General features: G+C 42.0%; 2 protein-coding genes across 2 annotated transcripts; both read left to right on the plus strand.

Moving 5' to 3' along the window:
• Positions 1 to 8,304: 8,304 nt before the first annotated feature.
• Positions 8,305 to 13,026, plus strand: LOC114503714 (olfactory receptor 7A10-like). The gene is made up of 2 exons (XM_028521349.2): positions 8,305 to 8,500; positions 11,577 to 13,026. Exon 2 carries the CDS (start codon positions 11,590 to 11,592, stop codon positions 12,562 to 12,564), a length of 975 nt encoding a protein of 324 aa, XP_028377150.1. The 5' UTR covers positions 8,305 to 8,500; positions 11,577 to 11,589; the 3' UTR covers positions 12,565 to 13,026.
• A 6,393-nt stretch (positions 13,027 to 19,419) lies between these two features.
• On the plus strand, positions 19,420 to 23,495 carry LOC114503715 (olfactory receptor 7A10-like). Its single transcript, XM_028521350.2, has 2 exons — positions 19,420 to 19,615; positions 22,508 to 23,495. Exon 2 carries the CDS (start codon positions 22,521 to 22,523, stop codon positions 23,493 to 23,495), a length of 975 nt encoding a protein of 324 aa, XP_028377151.1. The 5' UTR covers positions 19,420 to 19,615; positions 22,508 to 22,520.

Below are 23,495 nucleotides of genomic sequence, written 5' to 3' on the forward strand. Positions count from 1 at the left end.
CCTGGATGGATCCATGGTCTAACTTACTCCCTTTGATCTTATTGAAAATGCTCCTAATTAAAAATGAAAGTGCTTATCTTTCAAGTTCCAAAACAAAATAAATACATTAAATTAAAACTAAAAAGGGAACTCTATGGTTCTGGGCAACTCGAATGCTTATGCAGTAGCTGTGTCATACATCTGGCACTGTGATGACCTGAAATGAATGGCTTTCAAACAAAAGCTCAGTCAGGTACTTACTCCACAAACATCCTACTGTGTTTACACCTAATTTCCAGGTTTTATTGTCTCTTCAGCTGCAGGGCCAGAATACCTACCACAGTACTGGCAAAACTTGATTATCAAATATACATCTCCCAGTGGAGTCTATTTGGAAACTTATGTGAGAGGTTCAGAGACAGAAGGAAAATTGAAGCATAAATGAAAATCTGAAATAAAGAAGAGGTAAGGCACCTGGGGTTTCAGAGGGACATTGTAGGAAGGACATTCAGGAAGGACATTGTAGGACAATAAGAAGAGTGGATGTTCAGTAATGAGAAATTTGTCCTGCCCTATGCAAAGGTCATAAAAGGTTATCTCTGATAATAACTGATTCTGGGAAAGACCCAAAATTTAAATTCTTTAATGGAGAAGTATAGGTTTCTCTTGGACTGCTAGGGTCTCAATTACATTCAGCTAAAAACTAACCCACATACATGTCTTGGGGTGACTCATTCTGAATCCTTACAGTAGTGACCTAGTGTCATCCTTTTGCATGTAGCTGTCCAGTTTTTTCAGCACCATTTATTGAAGTAACTATTATTTCCCCATTGTATATTCATGTCTCCTTTCCCTGGATTAATGACCTTATGTGTGAGGCTTTATTTCTGGGTTCTCTGTTCTCTTCCATTGATTTCTGTGTCTGTTTCTATGCCTGTACCATCCTGCTTAAATTACTATAGCTTTGTAATATAGTTTGCAATCAAGAAATATGTTATTTCCAGCTCTGTTTTACTTTCTCTAGGTTGCTTTGGCTATTGAAGGTGTTATGTGGCTCCATGCAAATTTTAGGATTGTTTGTTTTATTTCTGTGAAAAAATGACATTGGAACTTGACAGAGATTGAATTAGATCTGTTGATCATTTGGGGTATGTTTTAAAACAAAACTCAACCTAGTAGTCTTGAAGATTGAATTGGCTTTATTAAGTAATTTATTCTTTGAGTCATGGATCAGGCAGCATCCTATGTAGCAACCAAGAAGGACCTCCAAAGGGATGTACAGAATAGACATTTTTGTGGGAAAAAGAGGGGGCCAGAAAGGTATTAACAACAAAAAATAAAGGATTATTTTATGGCCATGATATCTTTTCTTTGGGGAAGAGATGGTGAAGGATTTTTACCTTACAGATTTCCTTTTCTTTCTATGGTGTCAAGGGCCCACGTGACAGATTTAATTACTGGTGCTGGACCAGAAAATTCCAGAGTGGTTGATTAAAATTAAGCTTCTGGGAAATTCAATCTAGATTTGTCATCATGGCTTTTAACTTGAGCGATGTCATTTTGGGCCTGTGGTTTTCTGTTTAATGGTAGTATGGACATTTTAACAATATTAATTTTTGCAGTCCATGGACACAGAGTAACTTTCTTTTTGTTTGTGCCTTTATCAATATATTTCTGCAATGTTTTATAATTTATTTCTAGATACTTTTTTGATGCAATGGGAAATGAAATTGTTTTCTTAAGTTCTCTCAGTTCATTATTTAGTGTATATACACAATAGATTTTTGTATGTTGATTTTGTATCCTGCATCTTCACCGAATTTGTTTATTAGTTTTAACAGATTTTTAAAAATAATTTGTGGGAGTGTAGTAACATAGAACAAACAAAACATATTAAAATGCAGGTTCTGGAAGATGGAGGCAAGATAGGTGGGAGCAGAGCCCACTTACCCCTGCACACAGGTGGGACACCTAGCCAGTCTTCTGAGGAACAGAGTGAACAACCAACAGTATCTCAGCATATATGAAGATTGGAAGTCAAAATTGTAGAGGACATTGAAAAATCAGACAGTAAGGAGAATGCCTTGGAACAATAAGGCCTCCAGGCCCAGAGCAGGGACCAGGGTGGCTGCAGCTGCAGGCCTGGTGCCTGCTGGGTCTGCTGCAAGATCCTTGGGAGAGAGGCAGGTCAACCGCTCTCTCCCCTGCCAAACAAGGTTTGAGCAGCACCAGGAGGGACCTGGATGCTTGAAGTCGAAGTGGGGAGGAATAAGGACAAAGTGACAAACACACAGGGTCAGTGTGCACCTGCTGAGACTGTGTGCACCTGCAGAGTCTGTCAGGAGGGGCCCTGACCCAGACAGTCCCCAGTCTGGTTGGTGAGTTGGGCTGTATGAGAGGTCAGGCCCTTGCGTGGAGCGTCAGGCTTGAGCAGGAGGGGTTTTTCAAAAAGAAAAAGGAAAAAAAAAACTGGCTGTTTGGGGAATTCTCCCGGGACAGCCACCCCCGCCTCCCTGGCTGTGCCTGAGCAGCCTCCACAGACTCAACCATGGGCCCACCTCTACCGCCAGGACTATGACTGAGCCCCCAACCCCGGCCCTAGCTGCGGAGGGCGCCCAGCCACACTGAGACCCCAGAGGCACGCCACAGACCTGGCTGTAGCCAGGCAACCGGCCTGGCTGTAGCCGCAATGGCTGCGAGCTCACACCGGAGTCCTCAAGGACAGTGCGCACCCAAATCCATGGCCCAGGACCAGCCCCACTCAAGCTGCAGAGGCTGAACACCCATTCCCGCAGCCCCAAGGTCAGAGCTGTGGCGGAGGCTGCGTGCTCCCACCTGAGGCCCGTGGGACAGTGCACACCTGAACCGCAGCCCAGCAGCTTGCCCACGCTGCCCAAGCAAAGGAAGCCGAGCGCTCACACCCACAGCCCCGGGGACAGTGTGCACTGGAACCCGAGGTTCAGGGGCTGCTGGTCCAACCCCAGGGTCAGAAGCCCAGCGCTCACACTCACAGACCCCAGGAGGAGTGGACCTGACCCTGCCACCCAGAGGCACATAGCACACAATCCCACCAATCTTCCCTCAGTTTGCTGCAACCAGAAAGACCAGCAGAACTGTTTTGTCTTGTTTAAAACCAGCAGGAGGCTTCCTTTTATTTTTTTCCTTTTTTCTTTTATTTTTTAAATTTCTTCTTCCTTTCTTTCCTTCTTTCCTTTTTTATTACTTCTTCCTTCCTTTCTAATTCCTCCTTCCTTCCTACCTCTTACTTATTTTTTTTAAATTTCTTCTTCCTTCCTTCTTTCCTTTTTTAATTCATTCTTCCTTCCTTTTTTCATTTTTATTTTTTATTTTTAATTCCTTCTCCTTTATTTCCTTCTTTCCTTTTTTTCAATTCCTTCTACCTTCCTTCACTTTTTTCTTTTTTTTATTCCCACAAGTGAGACAAGAAACCCTGAAGCTGTGAAAGGACGAGAGTTGGACCCAAAGAGGGGTCATCCCAGCAACTGAGACAGTGAGACAAATTCACTTTGCTACTACAAAGAAATTGCAAGTTATTGTATATTTGTATTTTTTCACTATTTTTACATCTTTTATTTTATTAGTATTTTTTTATTTCTCTTCTTTCTGTTTCATCTTCTTTGCTTGGTTTGTTAAATCGCAGTGTTTGATTGGTTTCCCTTGTTCTCTCTTTCATAGTGCGTTTTTAATTTTCTGTCTTCCACTTCACTTGTGTTCCAATACTACACTATGCTAGGTCCTGTACTTCCTATTCTTGTTATTCAGATCACATAGATTCTATCATATGATTGTTGCTCCATTACTAGTGTAAATATTGCTGTTCCATAAAATTGTAAATACTACACAGCACCCCTCTCAGACCTCATTTCACTTCCCTGTTTCCAGAATTTCAATACTGTTGTGGATAACTCTATTCTCTCATACACTAAACCTATTTTTTATCTTTTACTCTCGCTTTTCCTCAAAATCTGACCTGCCACAAGCTCACTAGTTTCTAGATCCAACTCACAATCCTTACCCCTGCCAACAAGAGTCTTATCTCTTTACCACCCTTTCTAAAAAGTGGCTAGTTGGGTGAAATATCATGGTTAACACTATACGTAGCCAAAGAATTTCCTATCTCTTCTCTACGGGTTGGTACATTAAATACCATAGAATACATTCCCATGGTCTTCAACCATTTTGCTTTTTCCCTCCAATGGAACACAAACAAACAATGGGAAAACAAAGAAAAAAATCCCCAAATGAAAGGAAGGAGGAAGTGTCAGAAAGAATGCTAAATGAGACTTCTGGCCAAGATGGAGGCATAGGTAGGCACACTGTGCCTCCTTGCACAATCAAAATAAGAACAACAAAAATTTAGAAACAAAATAACAACCAGTACTGACAGAAAATTGAACTGTGTGGAAGTCTGACAACCAAGGAGTTAAAATAGACACATTCATCCAGACTGGTAGGAGGGGCAGAATCAGGTGGCTGGGCAGAGAGGGGTTGCAGAAAAAAAAAACAGTGGCTGAAGGACCCCAGCAGGCACCCAAGGTGGCAGTAGGCAGACCCAGCAAGGTGGTGGATTGTGGAGTGGCTTCGTGCCCAAGGTGGCTTGAGGAACCAGGCAGTCCCACATTTGTGCAAATATAAACCAGGTGAAACTAGGGAATGAGACAGGCTGTACAACCCAGGGTCCCAGCATGGGGAAATAAAGCCTCAAAACACCAATTGAAAACATCTGTGGGAGTTGAGGTGCTGGGAGAGACTCTCAGCCTCACAGGAGAGTTCCTTGGAGAGACCCACAGGATCCTAGAACATACACAAACTCACCCACACAGGAATGAGCACGAGAAGAACCCAATTTGTTTGGGGGAAGCAGGGGAAGTAACTGAAATCCGGCAAAGAGTATACCAAGCGCCATTGTTCCCTCTCAGATCCCTGCCCCACATACAGCATCACAACCCAGCAACTATGGTTGCCCTGCCCCAGTGAACGCCTAAGGCTCTGCCCCTCACTATGTAACCAGTGTGTCAAGACAAAAAAAAATGGCCCAAACCAAAAAAAAAAAAACAGATCAAAGCTCTAGAAAAAATACAACTCAATGATGAAGAGATAGCCAACCTATCAGATGCACAGTTCAAAGCACTGGTAATCAGGATACTCACAGATTAGTTGAATTTGGTCTCAAATGAGATGAAAGAATGGAGGATATGCTAAGTGAAGTGAGGGAAAATGTACAGGGAACCAATAGTGATAGGAAAGAAACTGAAACTGAAATCAATGGAGTGGACTAGAAAGAAGAAAGAAACAACAAAACAGAAAAAAATTGAAGAAACAAGAAGTCAAGAAAAAAGTGAGGAGAGGCTTAGGAACCTCCAGGACATCTTTAAATGCTCCAACATATGAATCATATGGGGTACCAGAAGGAGAAAAGGAGGAGCAACAAGTGGAAAAGTTATTTGAACAAATAATAAAGAAGAACTTCCCCAATCAGGCAAAGGAAATAGACTTCCAGCAAGTCCAGGAAGCACAAAGAGTCCCAAAGAAGTTGGACCCAAGGAGGAACTCACCAAGGCACATCATAATTACATTAGCCAAGATTAAAATGAAGGAAAGAATCCTAGAAGCAGCAAGAGATAAGGGGACAGTTACCTACAATGGAGTTCCCATCAGACTGTCAGCCGATTTCTCAAAAGAGACCTTGCAGGAAAGAAAAGGCTGGAAAGAAGTATTCCAAGTCATGAAAGGCAAGGAACTACATCCCAGATTGCTCTATCCAGCAAAGCTTTCGTTTAGAATGCAAAGGGAGATAAAATGCATCCCACATAAGGTCAATTTCAAGGAGTTCATCATCACCCAGCCCTCATTATATGAAATGTTAAAGGGACTTATCTAAGAAAAAGAAGATGAAAACATGAACAGTAAAATGACAACAAACTCATAAATATTAACAACCACACCTAAAGCAAAAGCAAAAGTAAACTAAGCGAACAACTAGAAGAGGAACAGAACGACAGAAATGGAGATCACATGGAGGGTTATCAACAGGGGAGTGGGAGGGTAAGAATAGTATAGGAAATGTAGAGGCCAAAGAACTTATATGTATGACCCATGGACATGAACTAAAGAGGGGGAATGAGGGTGGAAGGTGGTGTGCAGGGAGGAGGGAAGTGAAGGGGGGGAAATGGAGCAACTGTAATAGCATAATCAATAAAATATATTTTGAAAATATATATTAATTGACCATAGAGACATTGGTTTCTTTCCCACATCTGTATTCTGTTCCATCAATCTATGTGTTTGTTCTTATGCCAATACGAGACTGTTCTGATTACCCTGGTCTTGTAATATTTTCTTGTCAGGTATTGTGATCCCTCCTACTTTATTCTTCTTTCTCCAAATTGCTGCAGTTACTCAGGGTCATTTATGGTTCCATATAGATTTTTGAAACGTTTGTTGTGTATCTGTGAAACAAGTGCCCTGGATTCCTTGATACAAAGCAAAGAAACATGGCCCAGATGAAAGAACAGAACAAAACTCCAGAAAAAGAACTCAACAAAGTCGATACAAACAATCTACTAGATGCAGAGTTGAAAACACGGGGTATAAGGATGCTCAATGAACTTAGGACCTCAACTGTATAAAAAGAGAGGCAGTCAGAAATGAAGAATTCACTAACTGAAATAAAGGATGATTGACAGAAAATCAACACTAGTGTCAGTGAAGCCGAGAATCAAATCAGTGACTTGAAATATAAGGAAGAAAAAACACTCAGTCAGAACAAAAAAAGAATCTAAAAACATGAGGATAGCACAAGGAGCCTCTGGAACAACTTCAAGCACACCAACCTTCCCATCTTATGTTAAAATTAGTCAATGAGCCAAACTAGCCCATGTGCTACTTTAATTCTGCCTTGCAATGAAAAGTTACATAGTTTCTGGGGATTATGATGTGGATGTCTTCGGAGGCTCTTATTCTGCCTACTATAAAATGTTTTTCAATAATATGTTCTATGATGTCACACAAGGGCCCTTACTTAAATGAATCAAATGAAGTATTTTTCAGAAGTATATTATATGATGTCATTCATTAATCCTTATATAAAATAATTAAACAATGAATTTATAACAGCTTCGGAATGAGTGAGTATGCACTATACATGCAAAATGATTTTCAGTTCTGAAGACCCAAAACCACTTATACCTGACTCTAACACAGGTTCAACCTTACTACAAAGTATGGTCCACAGACCAGCACCTGCAGCATTGGCACTGCCTGAGAACTCATTTGATTCAAAGAACCTCTGGGCCCACCAGGACCTGCATTTGAACTATAAGCCTGAGTGACTTATATGCACCTTGAAGTTGGAGGAGAGGTGATCTAGACTAGGCTTTCTCACCTACTCATGTTGACAATAGGGGTGGGATCATTATTTCTGTTGGGTAGTGTGGGTGCTGAGCAGCCTCCCCCCACACATTGCCAAGTACATCCAGGGGCAAAATCATCTCATGTAGAGAACCACTGGCCCAGAGTTTGAAAACTGGAAGCAACCTGACAAGGCCCATCTCTCACTTACATCATAACTTTGAGCACACTTAGTTCATAGCTTTGAGCAAACTATAAACCCCTTAAAGGCTGATTTCTGAAAGTGAGAATGAAGTTCATAATAGTAATACCTCATAGAATGGGCTTTTCAAAAAATTAAATCAGACAATGTCTATAAGTTACTAAGTTCAGTTAACTTGGCATTAAACTATCAAAACATAACTCTTATCATTCACAGATGTTTCATAATGATGCACTTAATGACAGCTCTGAGTTTATGAAATATGTACAAAATCCCTAATTATTTTGGCAGATGTGTCAGAGTGTGGAAAAGAGTGTGGTGGGCAGGACTGCACGTCAAAGAACCCAGCTCCCCCCTCATTGAAGGGGGATAGCAACGCTCTGCAGACATCAGGGTTGTGTCCCCACCACAAATCAGTGCCTTAAGGGTCAATGAGACCTGTTTCTCATGGGTTCCTTAATCTCAGACATTGGTGGTAATGTTAAGTCAGGGTTGGGAATAAGGTAACAGGAGGTTAGACCTCTGGGAAGCAGGTGAGATCCAAGACAAAGAGTCATACAAATTAAATTCAGTAGACTTCCAACCTGGTTTCTTGGGATCAAAGAATCATTAGGAAAAATTTCCTTTCTGTTTGTTCCAGAGGCCCAGAGGGAAACCACATACTCAGAGGATGGAATAACACGAGGGAAATTTGTCTGATAGGCAGATATAGAGAGAGCTGTAAATCTCTCCCCTGTGCAGTCCCTAAGCTTTTGCAACATTGGTGTACGGGACATGGTTGTCACTGTGATTCCTAAGTCTGGCTCAGGAACTGATGCTTCGCTCCTTCCTGCTGCCTTCGCTGAGACAAAACTTCAGTGTCCATCACCCACCATCCAGGGAGCAATTCTGACTGGCACACGGAGATCTTCCTTTCAGAAAACCCATCCAAGGCGATCTGAGAGCCTGGTAGGTACATCAGGAAAGGGTCAGAGAGGCTGGAGCCTGAGAACTTCTCCCTGAGGCACTGCAAACCTAATCAGCTGACCCCAAGACCAGAGATCACCATGTCTGTATTCCCGGTCAAGTAATTGATTTATAACAATTTAGGTAATACATTAAATGCTGTTTGAGTCTGCAACAGAAGGACCATGTTTGACAATTAAGTGGTGTGAGTGGGAATCCAGTTGGAAGACACTGTAGAATGAGTGAGAGCTACAGAATTGTTGCAGTGAAATGAAAACATTCGTGATGTGCGGTCTCATTCAGGGAGAAGGAATAAAGTATTAGGGGTGGAGAGCAGGGCAGTGAAGTGAGTGTCTGTAATAAATATCTAGGACACAGTGCATTTGAGCATGTTGTGTATTCATTGAAAAGATCGAACCAGGGCAGGTAGACAGCACCTTGCAGCAGCAGTTAGTGAGACAGACATTGCAGTATCTTCTCTCATGCTGTGTATTCACATGAGAAATATTTAATAAGTCTAAAAAGGAACACTAAATAATTTCATGTCAATGATTTCATATCTGGTGAGGCTGCGTGTATTTTAGAATTTGTTACTCAGTTACTTTCTCTGTTGGAACACTTAATAAGAATTTCTACCCCACACTCAGACTGTTCCCCCAGTGGGCTTTATTCTATTTTGTGAGTGAGAAATTCTGTCATGCACTTGGGGACTATAAACTGAGGACTGACCAAGCTCTAGGCAACGAGCACTTGGTGCTGAGAAACAAATTTTTTACAATTAAGTGATGGATTATTTAAGGTCACACTTTGTATGACCTTAAATCTTCCTAACACAAAGCCATCATAGTTCTCAATGTTTACATTTATGCAATGAGGACTTCCTTGCACCAGCTCTTGGGGTGGCAAATGTGCAAATCAATTTAACATATCTTTTCTATTTCATGTGGGTTTTCAACATAAAATGCCCTTACCTAAGCAAACTAATGAATAAATTGAGAAGCTGAAACTCCGTTCCATCAACACAGTTTATTGTTAGATTCTGTTGCTGCTGTAAATATTCCCACAGTAGCTGTTTAAAAGAAACCATTATGTGCTATAACAAGTCCAGATATCAGAACCCTGGAATGGCTCACTGGCTAATCTCAAGGTGCCTGCAGGACTGAGTTGCTCCTAGTGGCTCAGGGGAGACTCTGTTTTCTCCTTATCTCCACTTTGTATTCTGACCACCTGCATTCCTTGTCTCTGGGCCCTTCCTCCTTCGTCAAAGCCAGCAGTGTTGCATTTTCTCCTGGTCTCCCTCTCTGCATCTAGGGGAGCATTGTGCTGACTGACCTTAGTGCCTCTGGATGATCCTGATCATCTTCTACCTTAAAGTCAGCTGATTAGCCCTGGCTGGTGTGGCTCAGTGGATTGAGTGCCAGCCTGTGAGGCAAAGGGTCACTGATTCAACTCCCAGTCAGGGCACATGCCTAGGTTGCCACCAGGTCCCCAGTAGGGAGCACAGGAAAGGCAACCACACACTGATATTTCTCTCCCTCTCTTTTTCCCTCCCTTCTCCTCTAAAAATCAATGAATAAAATTTTTTTTTAAGTCAACTGATTAGCAGCCCTGTTCCATCTGCTGACCTCATCCACCCTTACTATAAAAAAAAGAAATCACTCCAAGGTGTTGGAGATAAGGATTTGGACATCTTTGGAGGCCTTTTTTCTACTCACTACAAAGTCGTTTTCAGAAGTGCATTGAAATTTTGTCTCAGGGATTCAAAATTTACAGTCTCTGGAGGGAGTGGATACACTACTCCTTCAAAACTACAGGCAAAAACACTACTTGGGTCATGAGACCTAACACACTATACCTGTCCCTAACACAGAACCACAGCCTTGCTGCACAGAGAGCAGTCCACAGACCAGGACCTGCCCCGTCAGCACCACCTGGGAGGTTGGCAGAAATGCAGAATCTCTGAGCACAATAGGACCTGCTGAATCACATTCTGCATTTCTGGTAGGATCCTTGTTGGTTCATAGGCATACTGAAGTTGATTGAAGTGCTTCCACAGAACAGGTTTTCTCACCCTCTTACTATTGACTTTGGAGGCTGGAAAATAATTGAGGGGGCTGGGGTCAGGGAAAGGCACTTTCTTGTGAATTGCAGGTGTTGAGCAGTATCCCTTCAGGCATTGCCAGATACTGTGGGGACAAAATCACTTCTGGTTGAGACCCAGTGACTAGAAGTAACCTGAAAAAATGATAACCAAGGCCCATCACATACTCTGTTATCAACTTTGAATAAATCACTAAACCCCCACAGCTTCTCCCTAAGGCCTTGGCACTGACCATTCCCTCCTTTGGGCACACACTTGCCCACATGACTTTGATCTCCCCCCCTCTCTCTGTTGAGTTCTGAGCTCAAATGTCACCTTGTTGGCAGGTCTTGCCTAAAAACCCATGAAAAATGGAACAGCCTGGTAACTTTCTCCTTTAGACCTGCTTTCATTTTCTCCATAGGATCTGTTACCATCTGTAATGTTAAATGTATTTCCATTATTTGCTTCCATATTCTTTCCCCAGTATTGATGTGTAGAGATTGCGTTCTTCAGCACCTCCACTCACAGCCCAGACAGTGCCAAAAGCACGGTCAGCACTCAGTTTGTATTCCTGATACGTGACATATTTCTCATTAAAACTTCAGAATACTACACAGCAGAAAGAAATGGATGGAACTGGAGAACATTATGCTAACTGAAGTAAGCCAGGTGGTGAGAGAGAAATACCATATGATCTCACCTACAACTCCAACCTAATCAACAAAGCAAAGAAGCAACAAAATACACTAGAGACATTGAAACAAAGAACAAATTGACAGTAACCACACAGGAGGGAGAAAAACAGATTGGAACAAAACAGATTGGAACAAAAATTCCTACTCTGAGATGACATGAAAACTCCTGAAGCAGAACAGATCTGTCCCAAAATATGAAATTAATTTCTGAACAGCAAAATATAAACTGCAGCATTGGAGCTGTGTGAGTAAGGCAGGTGTGTATGAAAATTACTCCTGTTCTCTTTCTCCTTCTTCAAAGTCAGCTCCACCACATGGATTCAGGGAACCTTACTAGAGTGTCAGAATTTCTTCTCCTGGGACTATCAGAGGACCCAGAACTGCAGCCCCTCCTATTTGGCCTGTTCCTCTGCATGTACCTGATCACTGTGCTGGGAAACCTGCTCATCATCCTGGCTGTCAGCTCAGACTCCCACCTGCACACCCCCATGTACTTCTTCCTCTCCAACATGTCCTTGGTAGACATCTGTTTCACCTCCACCACCATCCCAAAGATGCTGCTGAACATCCAGACACAGAGCAAAGCCATCACCTATGCAGGCTGCATCACACAGATGTATTTTTTCATACTCTTTGCAGGGTTGGATGACTTTCTCCTGACTGTGATGGCCTATGACCGCTTCGTGGCCATCTGTCACCCCCTGCACTACATGGTCATTATGAACCCCCGACTCTGTGGACTGCTTGTTCTGGTGTCCTGGATCATCAGTGTCCTGAATTCCTTGCTGCTTTGCTTAATGGTTTTGAGACTGTCCTTCTGTATGGCTTTGGAAATCCCCCACTTTTTCTGTGAACTCAGTCAGATGACCCAACTTGCCTGTTCTGACACCTTTCTTAACAACATGGTGATGTATTTTTTAGCAGTGCTACTGGCTGGTGGTCCCCTGGCTGGAATCCTTTACTCTTACTCTAAGATAGTGTCCTCCATACAAGCAATCCCATCAGCTCAGGGGAAGCATAAAGCATTTTCCACCTGTGCATCTCACCTCTCAGTTGTCTCCTTATTTTATGGTACAAGCCTAGGTGTGTATCTCAGCTCTGCTATTACCCACAACTCACAGTCCAGTGCAATTGCCTCAGTGATGTACACTGTGGTCACACCTATGTTGAACCCCTTCATCTACAGCCTCAGGAACAAAGACATAAAGGGGGCTCTGAAAAGATTCTTTGGGATGGTGGGTAAGCAAGGGACAATTGTCCTAGGGCTGATGAAGTCCCCATTATTATAGGACCCAAAGCCTTGTAGTCAGAATTTGCAGTTCTTTAATCAGGTTGTAGAAACACAAATTGCTTCTTTCATTTATTTATTAGAATTTTTATTCAATTTCTCTGTGCAATTTAAGTAACCACTTTCTTTAAATTTATTCTTCTGATATCTGATAGTTTTCCTTGATATCAATTTTTTTCTTCCTGTTTTCCAAATTTATTCCCAATCTTGGATATGAAATTTTTGGAAGTTTTCATTTATCTCATGAAACTGCTTGGATTGCTTAAGAGTAATTTCTTCTAGAATGAAAAATATCACCCATGTAGTATCTCCTTAGTTTTACTAATAAAATAGCTATAAGTTTTACCACTTGAAAGAACAAGCTAAGCTTGGCAACTAGGCCATTTCTATAATTTTCAAATGAGGATAATTTGAGACCACAGTTTTTTACTTTTGTGTCTGTCATTCCTTTTGTTATCAACACTTTAACTGCTATACTTGCTTACATGGACTTGAACATACTAGCTTATTTCATAACACATTGGGTTTTATTTTCCTCATTTGAATGCTGTTCTCTTATTCAGTTCTATGTCCTCATTGCTTATCGTAGTCACTGGCAAAACCTGCTTGTCAAAGATGTGTCTCCTAGTGGCATCTACATAGAAACAGAAATTTGAATAAACAGATTTAGCAAACACTTTGATTCTGACTAAACAAATGTTAAATTATACTTTACATTACTGTGCATTAAATTTCTTTTCAAGCTGTACCTCTACTTACTGATGTATGAATACCAATGTTGATGTGGGGGAAGTCATAGCAGTAAAGGATTGGTTAGCAGGTGTCATGCTTTCTCATGGAATTATCTTACTGTTTCTGCTTCAAAACCTTCAGTGATGATACCCTGGCTGATGTGGCTCAGTGGATTGAGTGCTGGCCTGTGAACTGAAAAGTCATCAGTTCGATTTCTGGTCAGGGCACTTGCCTGGGTTGTGGGTCAGGTCCCCAGTTGGGGGCATGCAAGAGGCAACCCATCAATATTTCTCTCTCCCATTTTTCTCCCTCCCATTCTTTCTCCTCCCTTCCCCCAGCTCTAAAATATAAATAAATAAAATCTTTTAAAAATTAAAATTAAAACACAATTTCAGTGATACTACAGACATGACTTTTCCATGCCCTAAATAAAATATCTCATCTTTTTCTAAATTTCATCATAAACACCAAAGGGGTATGAATGAACAATGTCATTCATTATAAACAAAGGAATTTCCTCAGTTTTCATGATCAGAAATGACTCATAAGAAAACTTAAATTACTGCCTACTCATAGATTCAGGGTCACCAGTTTTAATTTACAAGCATGCATGTCCTTGCAAGGTCTGCTGGGTACCTAGAAAGGAACCTCACTGCAGTCACTTTTAAGTCAGTTATCTGAAATTAACTTAAACAACAGGCTCATCTGGAATGACATTAAATATATCAGAATAAGTGCCAAAAATAAGAAGCAGTAGACACCCCAAACGATGTGGCTCAGTGGTTGGGCACCATCCTGCAAAGCAAAGTGTTGCTGGTTCAGTTACCACTCAGGGCACATGCCTGGGTTGCAGGTTTGGTCCCTGGTCAGGGCACATATGACAGGCAACAAATTGATGTTTCTCCCCCACATTGATGTTTCCCTTTCTCCTTCCCTTTCCCTCTCTCTAAAACATAAATAAATACAATCTTTTAAAAATAAGAAGTAGCAGATTATTACAATTGCCCTCAGTTCTGTTCACATGGATTACTATATCAGCTAGCTAATGCTGCATAACAAGCCATTATAAAATAAAATGGTTTAGCCTATGTCCTTATTAACAAATGAAATGGTGTGGTGAGGAGTTGTTCTGAGCCCTGTGAGCTCTCAGCTGTCAGTCCCTATATTGTGCTTCTCAGACTCATCGATGATCCTGTACAAGTTCTAGAGATTTGCTGTGCAGCGTAGTTAACAATATGGTATCGTACACTTCAAAACTTGTTGAGAGGGCAGATCTCATGTTAAACATTTTACCATCAAAAAAGGAACACAAGGCAAATTTAGGAGGCGTTAGATATGTCTACTACCTCGATAGTGGTGATGGTATCACAGGTGTTTACCTATGCCCAAACTCATAAAATTACATGCATTAAACATGTATAGTTTTGTAGAGCATTTTTTAAACAGGCAACTACTGCCATTCTCTGTGACATCCAAGGTGGCTGGGGAAAAGCACACACTCACACCAACAAGGATGTCCATACATGGATGGCCACAAACCCTCAGTGCGATGGTCCTCCTTTTCTGCAGTTTCACTATTTGTGGGTTTAGTTACCTGTGGCCAACCATGGCCCAAGATATTAAATAACAAATTCCACAAATAAATAATCCCTAAGTTTTAAATCATGCTCCATTCTGACTAGTATGATTAGATCTCATGCCATGCCACTCCATCCTGCCCAGGATGTGAACCATCTCTTCGTGCAGCATCTCCAGGCTGTAGTCACTCCCTGTCGGTTCGTCACTTAGTAGCTGTCTCCGTGATCAAATTGACTGTTGTGGTATCACAGTGTTTGTGTTCGAGTCACCCTTACTTTACTTAACAATGGCCCCAAGCCATTCACATAACTTTTATTACAGTATTCCATTGTAAATGTTTTATTTTATTTTTAGTTATTGTTCGTCTCTTACTGTGCTAATTTATAAATTACTTTTTATTATAGGTATGTATGTGTGTGAAAAAACATAGGACATATAATATTTGGCACTGCCCTTCTGATTGAAAAGGTGTCATCCTGTTGAAGACTTTTCCAGGCCGAAAATAGTCCCTCAAAGAGGACACCCTAAGTATTCTACTGTTCTTATTTTTTGGAAATGTTTTACTAATGTATGACTTAGGCTATAAGAATAAGTCCCCCGTGATGGAGGTGTAGGTAGACACACTGTGCCTCTTCACAAAACCAAAAGAAGGACAACAACAAATTTAAAAACAAAAAAACAACCAGAATTGACAGAAAATTGAACTGCATGGAAGTCTGACAACCAAGGAGTTAAAGAAGAAACATTCATCCAGACCAGTAGGAGGGGCAGAGATGTGCAGCTGGGCAGAGAGGCCTTGCAGCAAGGTGGCACCTGGAGGACCTGGACGAGGTGAGGACTTGAAGACTGGGCAGTCCCATATTCACATGCAGAAACTGGGAGGGACAACTAGGGAGCAAGACATACTGGGAAACCCAGGGCTCCAGCACAGGGAAATAAAGCCTTCACCTCTGACTGAAAACACCTGTTGGGCTTGAGGTGTCAGTGGGAGAAACTCCCAGCTTCACAGGAGAGTTTGCTGGAGAGACCCACAGGGTTCTAGAATGTGCACAAGCCCAGCCACCCAGAAATCAGCATCAGAAGGTCCCGATTTGATTGTGGGCAGTGGGGTAAGTGGCTGAAAACCGGCAGAGAGCTTAACAAGTGGCATTGTTCCCCCTCAGACCCATCCCCCACATACAGCATCACAACACAGGGATGAGGGTTGCCTCACCCTAGCGAACACCGAAAGATCCACCCCTTACTACCTAATAGGCACACCACGACCAAAAACAAATGGCCAAAATGAAAGAACAGATCAAAGCTCCAGAAAAAATACAATTAAGCAATGAAGAGATAGCCAAACTATCAGATGCACACTTCCAAACACTGGTTATCAAGATGCTCCCGGACCTCACTGGATATCCAACAGCATAAAAAAGACACAGGCAGCAATGATGGTTGCATCATGTGAAATAAAGAAAAATCTGCAGGGAACCAACAATGAATGGAAGAAAACCAGGACTCAAATCAATGGTTTGGAGCAGAGGAAAGAAAGAAACATCCAACCAGAACAGAATGAAGAAACAAGACTTTAAAAAAAGGAGGAGAGGCTTAGGAACCTCCGAGACATCTTTAAATGCTCCAACATCTGAATCATAGAGCTGCCAGAAGGAGAAGAGAAAGAACAAGAAATTAAAAACTTCCTTGAACAAATAATGAAGAAGAACTTCCCCATTCTGGCAAAGGAAATAGATTTCCAGGAAGTCCAGGAAGCTCACAGTGTCCCAAAGAAGTTAGACTCAAGGAAGAGCTCACCAAGGCACATCACAATTACATTAGCCAAGGTAAAAATGAAGGAGAGAATCCTAGAAGCAGCAAGAGATAAGGAGACAGTTACCTACGAAGGAGTTCCCATCAGACTGTCAGCTGATTTCTCAAAAGAGACCTTGCAGGCAAGAAGGCGCTGGAAAGAAGTATTCCAAGTCACGAAAGGCAAGGACCTACATCCCAGATTGCTCTATCCAGCAAAGCTTTCGTTTAGAATGCAAAGGGAGATAAAATGCATCCCACATAAGGTCAATTTCAAGGAGTTCATCATCACCCAGCCCTCATTATATGAAATGTTAAAGGGACTTATCTAAGAAAAAGAAGATAAAAACATGAACAGTAAAATGACAACAAACTCATAATTATTAACATCCACACCTAAAGCAAAAGTAAAAGCAAACTAAGCAAACAACTAGAAGAGGAACAGAACCACAGAAATGGAGATCACATGGAGGGTTATCAATAGGGGAGTGGGAGGGTAAGAATAGTATAGGAAATGTAGAAGCCAAAGAACTTATATGTATGACCCATGGACATGAACTAAAGAGGGGGAACGTGGGTGGAAGGTGGTGTGCAGGGAGGAGAGAAGTGAAGGGGGGGTGGAAATGGGACAACTGTAATAGCATAATCAATAAAATATATTTTAAAAATATATATTAATTGAACATAGAGACATTGGTTTCTTTCCTGGATCTGTATTCTGTTCCATCGATCTATGTGTTTGTTCTTATGCCAATACCAGACATTCTGATTACCCTGGTCTTGTAATATTTTCTTGTCAGGTATTGTGATCCCTCCTACTTTGTTCTTCTTTCTCCAAATTGCTGCAGTTACTCAGGGTCATTTATGGTTCCATATAAATTTTTGAAACGTTTGTTGTATATCTGTGAAATAAGTGCCCTGGATTCCTTGATACAAAGCAAAGAAACATGGCCCAGATGAAAGAACAGAACAAAACTCCAGAAAAAGAACTCAACAAAGTCGATACAAACAATCTACTAGATGCAGAGTTGAAAACACGGGGTATAAGGATGCTCAATGAACTTAGGACCTCAACTGTATAAAAGGGAGGCAGTCAGAAATGAAGAATTCACTAACTGAAATAAAGGATGATTGACAGAAAATCAACACTAGTGTCAGTGAAGCCGAGAATCAAATCAGTGACTTGAAATATAAGGAAGAAAAAACACTCAGTCAGAACAAAAAAAGAATCTAAAAACATGAGGATAGCACAAGGAGCCTCTGGAACAACTTCAAGCACACCAACCTTCCCATCTTATGTTAAAATTAGTCAATGAGCCAAACTAGCCCATGTGCTACTTTAATTCTGCCTTGCAATGAAAAGTTACATAGTTTCTGGGGATTATGATGTGGATGTCTTCGGAGGCTCTTATTCTGCCTACTATAAAATGTTTTTCAATAATATGTTCTATGATGTCACACAAGGGCCCTTACTTAAATGAATCAAATGAAGTATTTTTCAGAAGTATATTATATGATGTCATTCATTAATCCTTATATAAAATAATTAAACAATGAATTTATAACAGCTTCGGAATGAGTGAGTATGCACTATACATGCAAAATGATTTTCAGTTCTGAAGACCCAAAACCACTTATACCTGACTCTAACACAGGTTCAACCTTACTACAAAGTATGGTCCACAGACCAGCACCTGCAGCATTGGCACTGCCTGAGAACTCATTTGATTCAAAGAACCTCTGGGCCCACCAGGACCTGCATTTGAACTATAAGCCTGAGTGACTTATATGCACCTTGAAGTTGGAGGAGAGGTGATCTAGACTAGGCTTTCTCACCTACTCATGTTGACAATAGGGGTGGGATCATTATTTCTGTTGGGTAGTGTGGGTGCTGAGCAGCCTCCCCCCACACATTGCCAAGTACATCCAGGGGCAAAATCATCTCATGTAGAGAACCACTGGCCCAGAGTTTGAAAACTGGAAGCAACCTGACAAGGCCCATCTCTCACTTACATCATAACTTTGAGCACACTTAGTTCATAGCTTTGAGCAAACTATAAACCCCTTAAAGGCTGATTTCTGAAAGTGGGAATGAAGTTCATAATAGTAATACCTCATAGAATGGGCTTTTCAAAAAATTAAATCAGACAATGTCTATAAGTTACTAAGTTCAGTTAACTTGGCATTAAACTATCAAAACATAACTCTTATCATTCACAGATGTTTTATAATGATGCACTTAATGACAGCTCTGAGTTTATGAAATATGTACAAAATCCCTAATTATTTTGGCAGATGTGTCAGAGTGTGGAAAAGAGTGTGGTGGGCAGGACTGCACGTCAAAGAACCCAGCTCCCCCCTCATTGAGGGGGATAGCAACGCTCTGCAGACATCAGGGTTGTGTCCCCACCACAAATCAGTGCTTTAAGGGTCAATGAGACCTGTTTCTCATGGGTTCCTAAGTCTCAGACATTGGTGGTAATGTTAAGTCAGGGTTGGGAATAAGGTAATAGGAGGTTAGACCTCTGGGAAGCAGGTGAGATCCAAGACAAAGAGTCATACAAATTAAATTCAGTAGACTTCCAACCTGGTTTCTTGGGATCAAAGAATCATTAGGAAAAATTTCCTTTCTGTTTGTTCCAGAGGCCCAGAGGGAAACCACATACTCAGAGGATGGAATAACACGAGGGAAATTTGTCTGATAGGCAGATATAGAGAGAGCTGTAAATCTCTCCCCTGTGCAGTCCCTAAGCTTTTGCAACATTGGTGTACGGGACATGGTTGTCACTGTGATTCCTAAGTCTGGCTCAGGAACTGATGCTTCGCTCCTTCCTGCTGCCTTCGCTGAGACAAAACTTCAGTGTCCATCACCCACCATCCAGGGAGCAATTCTGACTGGCACACGGAGATCTTCCTTTCAGAAAACCCATCCAAGGCGATCTGAGAGCCTGGTAGGTACATCAGGAAAGGGTCAGAGAGGCTGGAGCCTGAGAACTTCTCCCTGAGGCACTGCAAACCTAATCAGCTGACCCCAAGACCAGAGATCACCATGTCTGTATTCCCGGTCAAGTAATTGATTTATAACAATTTAGGTAATACATTAAATGCTGTTTGAGTCTGCAACAGAAGGACCATGTTTGACAATTAAGTGGTGTGAGTGGGAATCCAGTTGGAAGACACTGTAGAATGAGTGAGAGCTACAGAATTGTTGCAGTGAAATGAAAACATTCGTGATGTGCGGTCTCATTCAGGGAGAAGGAATAAAGTATTAGGGGTGGAGAGCAGGGCAGTGAAGTGAGTGTCTGTAATAAATATCTAGGACACAGTGCATTTGAGCATGTTGTGTATTCATTGAAAAGATCGAACCAGGGCAGGTAGACAGCACCTTGCAGCAGCAGTTAGTGAGACAGACATTGCAGTATCTTCTCTCATGCTGTGCATTCACATGAGAAATATTTAATAAGTCTAAAAAGGAACACTAAATAATTTCATGTCAATGATTTCATATCTGGTGAGGCTGCGTGTATTTTAGAATTTGTTACTCAGTTACTTTCTCTGTTGGAACACTTAATAAGAATTTCTACCCCACACTCAGACTGTTCCCCCAGTGGGCTTTATTCTATTTTGTGAGTGAGAAATTCTGTCATGCACTTGGGGAATATAAACTGAGGACTGACCAAGCTCTAGGCAACGAGCACTTGGTGCTGAGAAACAAATTTTTTACAATTAAGTGATGGATTATTTAAGGTCACACGTTGTATGACCTTAAATCTTCCTAACACAAAGCCATCATAGTTCTCAATGTTTACATTTATGCAATGAGGACTTCCTTGCACCAGCTCTCGGGGTGGCAAATGTGCAAATCAATTTAAAATATCTTTTCTATTTCATGTGGGTTTTCAACATAAAATGCCCTTACCTAAGCAAACTAATGAATAAATCGAGAAGCTGAAACTCCGTTCCATCCACACAGTTTATTGTTAGATTCTGTTGCTGCTGTAAATATTCCCACAGTAGCTGTTTAAAAGAAACCATTATGTGCTATAACAAGTCCAGATATCAGAAGCCTGGAATGGCTCACTGGCTAATTTCAAGGTGCCTGCAGGACTGAGTTGCTCCTAGTGGCTCAGGGGAGACTCTATTTCTCCTTATCTCCACTTTGTATTCTGACCACCTGCATTCCTTGTCTCTGGGCCCTTCCTCCTTCGTCAAAGCCAGCAGTGTCGCATTTTCTCCTGGTCTCCCTCTCTGCATCTAGGGGAACACTGTGCTGACTGACCTTGGTGCCTCTGGATGATCCTGATCATCTTCTACCTTAAAGTCAGCTGATTAGCCCTGGCTGGTGTGGCTCAGTGGATTGAATGCCAGCCTGTGAGGCAAAGGGTCACTGATTCAACTCCCAGTCAGGGCACATGCCTAGGTTGCCACCAGGTCCCCAGTAGGGAGCCCAGGGAAGGCAACCACACACTGATATTTCTCTCCCTCTCTTTCTCCCTCCCTTCTCCTCTAAAAATCAATGAATAAAATCTTTTTTTTTAAGTCAACTGACTAGCAGCCCTGTTCCATCTGCTGACCTCATCCCCCCTTACTATAAAAAGAAAAATTTCACTCCATGGTACTGGAGATTAGGATTGAACATCTTTGGAGGCCTCTTTTCTCCTCACTACAAAGTCGTTTTGAGAAGTGCATTGAAATTTTGTCTCAGGGATTCAGAATTTACAGTCTCTGGAGGGAGTGAATACACTACTCCTTCAAACCTACAGGCAAAAACACCACTTGGGTCATGAGACCTAACACACTATACCTGACCCTAACACAGAACCACAGCCTTGCTGCACAGAGAGCAGTCCACAGACCAGGACCTGCCCCGTCAACACCACCTGGGAGGTTGGCAGAAATGCAGAATCTCTGAGCACAATAGGACCTGCTGAATCACATTCTGCATTTCTGGTAGGATCCTTGTTGGTTCATAGGCATACTGAAGTTGATTGAAGTGCTTCCACAGAACAGGTTTTCTCATCCTCTTACTGTTGACTTTGGAGGCTGGAAAATAATTGAGGGGGCTGGGGTCAGGGAAAGGCACTTTCTTGTGAATTGCAGGTGTTGAGCAGCATCCCTTCCGGCATTGCCAGATACCGTGGGGGCAAAATCATTTCTGGTTGAGACCCAGTGACTAGAAGTAACCTGAAAAAATGATAACCAAGGCCCATCACATACTCTGTTATCAACTTTGACTAAATCACTAAACCCCCACAGCTTCTCCCTAAGGCCTTGGCACTGACCATTCCCTCCTTTGGGCACACACTTGCCCACATGACTTTGATCTCCCTCCCTCTCTCTGTTGAGTTCTGAGCTCAAATGTCACCTTGTTGGCAGGTCTTGCCTCAAAACCCATGAAAAATGGAACTGCCTAGTAACTTTCTCCTTCAGACCTGCTTTCATTTTCTCCATAGGATCTGTTACCATCTGTAATGTTAAATTTATTTCCATTATTTGCTTCCATATTCTTTCCCCAGTATTGATGTGTAGGGATTGCGTTCTTCAGCACCTCCACTCACAGCCCAGACAGTGCCAAAAACACGGTCAGCACTCAATTTTTACTCCGGAAACACATGAAATATTTCTCATTAAGACCGTAGCATACCAGGCACCTTATGAGAAAAACAGATTGGAAAAAAAATTCCTACTCTGAGATGACATGAAAACTCCTGGAGCAGAACAGATCGGTCCCAAAATATGAAATTAATTTCTGAACAGCAAAATATAAACTGCAGCATGAGAGCCGTGTGAGTAAGGCAGGTGTGTATGAAAATTACTCCTGTTCTCTTTCTCCTTCTTCAAAGTCAGCTCCACCACATGGATTCAGGGAACCTTACTAGAGTGTCAGAATTTCTTCTCCTGGGACTATCAGAGGACCCAGAACTGCAGCCCCTCCTATTTGGCCTGTTCCTCTGCATGTACATGATCACTGTGCTGGGAAACCTGCTCATCATCCTGGCTGTCAGCTCAGACTCCCACCTGCACACCCCCATGTACTTCTTCCTCTCCAACCTGTCCTTGGTAGACATCTGTTTCACCTCCACCACCATCCCAAAGATGCTGCTGAACATCCAGACACAGAGCAAAGCCATCACCTATGCAGGCTGCATCACACAGATGTATTTTTTCATACTCTTTGCAGGGTTGGATGACTTTCTCCTGACTGTGATGGCCTATGACCGCTTCGTGGCCATCTGTCACCCCCTGCACTACATGGTCATTATGAACCCCCGACTCTGTGGACTGCTTGTTCTGGTGTCCTGGATCATCAGTGTCCTGAATTCCTTGATGCAGTGCTTAATGGTTTTGAGACTGTCCTTCTGTACAGCTTTGGAAATCCCCCATTTTTTCTGTGATCTCATTCAGGTGGTCCAACTCACCTGTTCTGACACCTTTCTTAACAACATGGTGATATATTTTTTAACTGTCCTATTGGGTGGTGGTCCCCTGGCTGGAATCCTTTACTCTTACTCTAAGATAGTGTCCTCCATACAAGCAATCCCATCAGCTCAGGGGAAGTATAAAGCATTTTCCACCTGTGCATCTCACCTCTCAGTTGTCTCCTTATTTTATGGTACAAGCCTAGGTGTCTATCTCAGCTCTGCTATTACCCACAACTCACAGTCCAGTGCAATTGCCTCAGTGATGTACACTGTGGTCACACCTATGTTGAACCCCTTCATCTACAGCCTCAGGAACAAAGACATAAAGGGGGCTCTGAAAAGATTCTTTGGGATGGTGGGTAAGCAAGGGATAATTGTCCTAGGGCTGATGAAGTCCCCATTATTATAG

The sequence above is a fragment of the Phyllostomus discolor genome, chromosome 8 (genome assembly GCF_004126475.2).
Source record: "Phyllostomus discolor isolate MPI-MPIP mPhyDis1 chromosome 8, mPhyDis1.pri.v3, whole genome shotgun sequence".
Classification (NCBI taxonomy): domain Eukaryota; kingdom Metazoa; phylum Chordata; class Mammalia; order Chiroptera; family Phyllostomidae; genus Phyllostomus; species Phyllostomus discolor.

Excerpts from the sequence above, each read along its gene's own strand:
- LOC114503714 (XM_028521349.2), top strand. The coding sequence starts at position 11,590 with ATGGATTCAGGGAACCTTACTAGAGTGTCAGAATTTCTTCTCCTGGGA.
- LOC114503715 (XM_028521350.2), top strand. The coding sequence starts at position 22,521 with ATGGATTCAGGGAACCTTACTAGAGTGTCAGAATTTCTTCTCCTGGGA.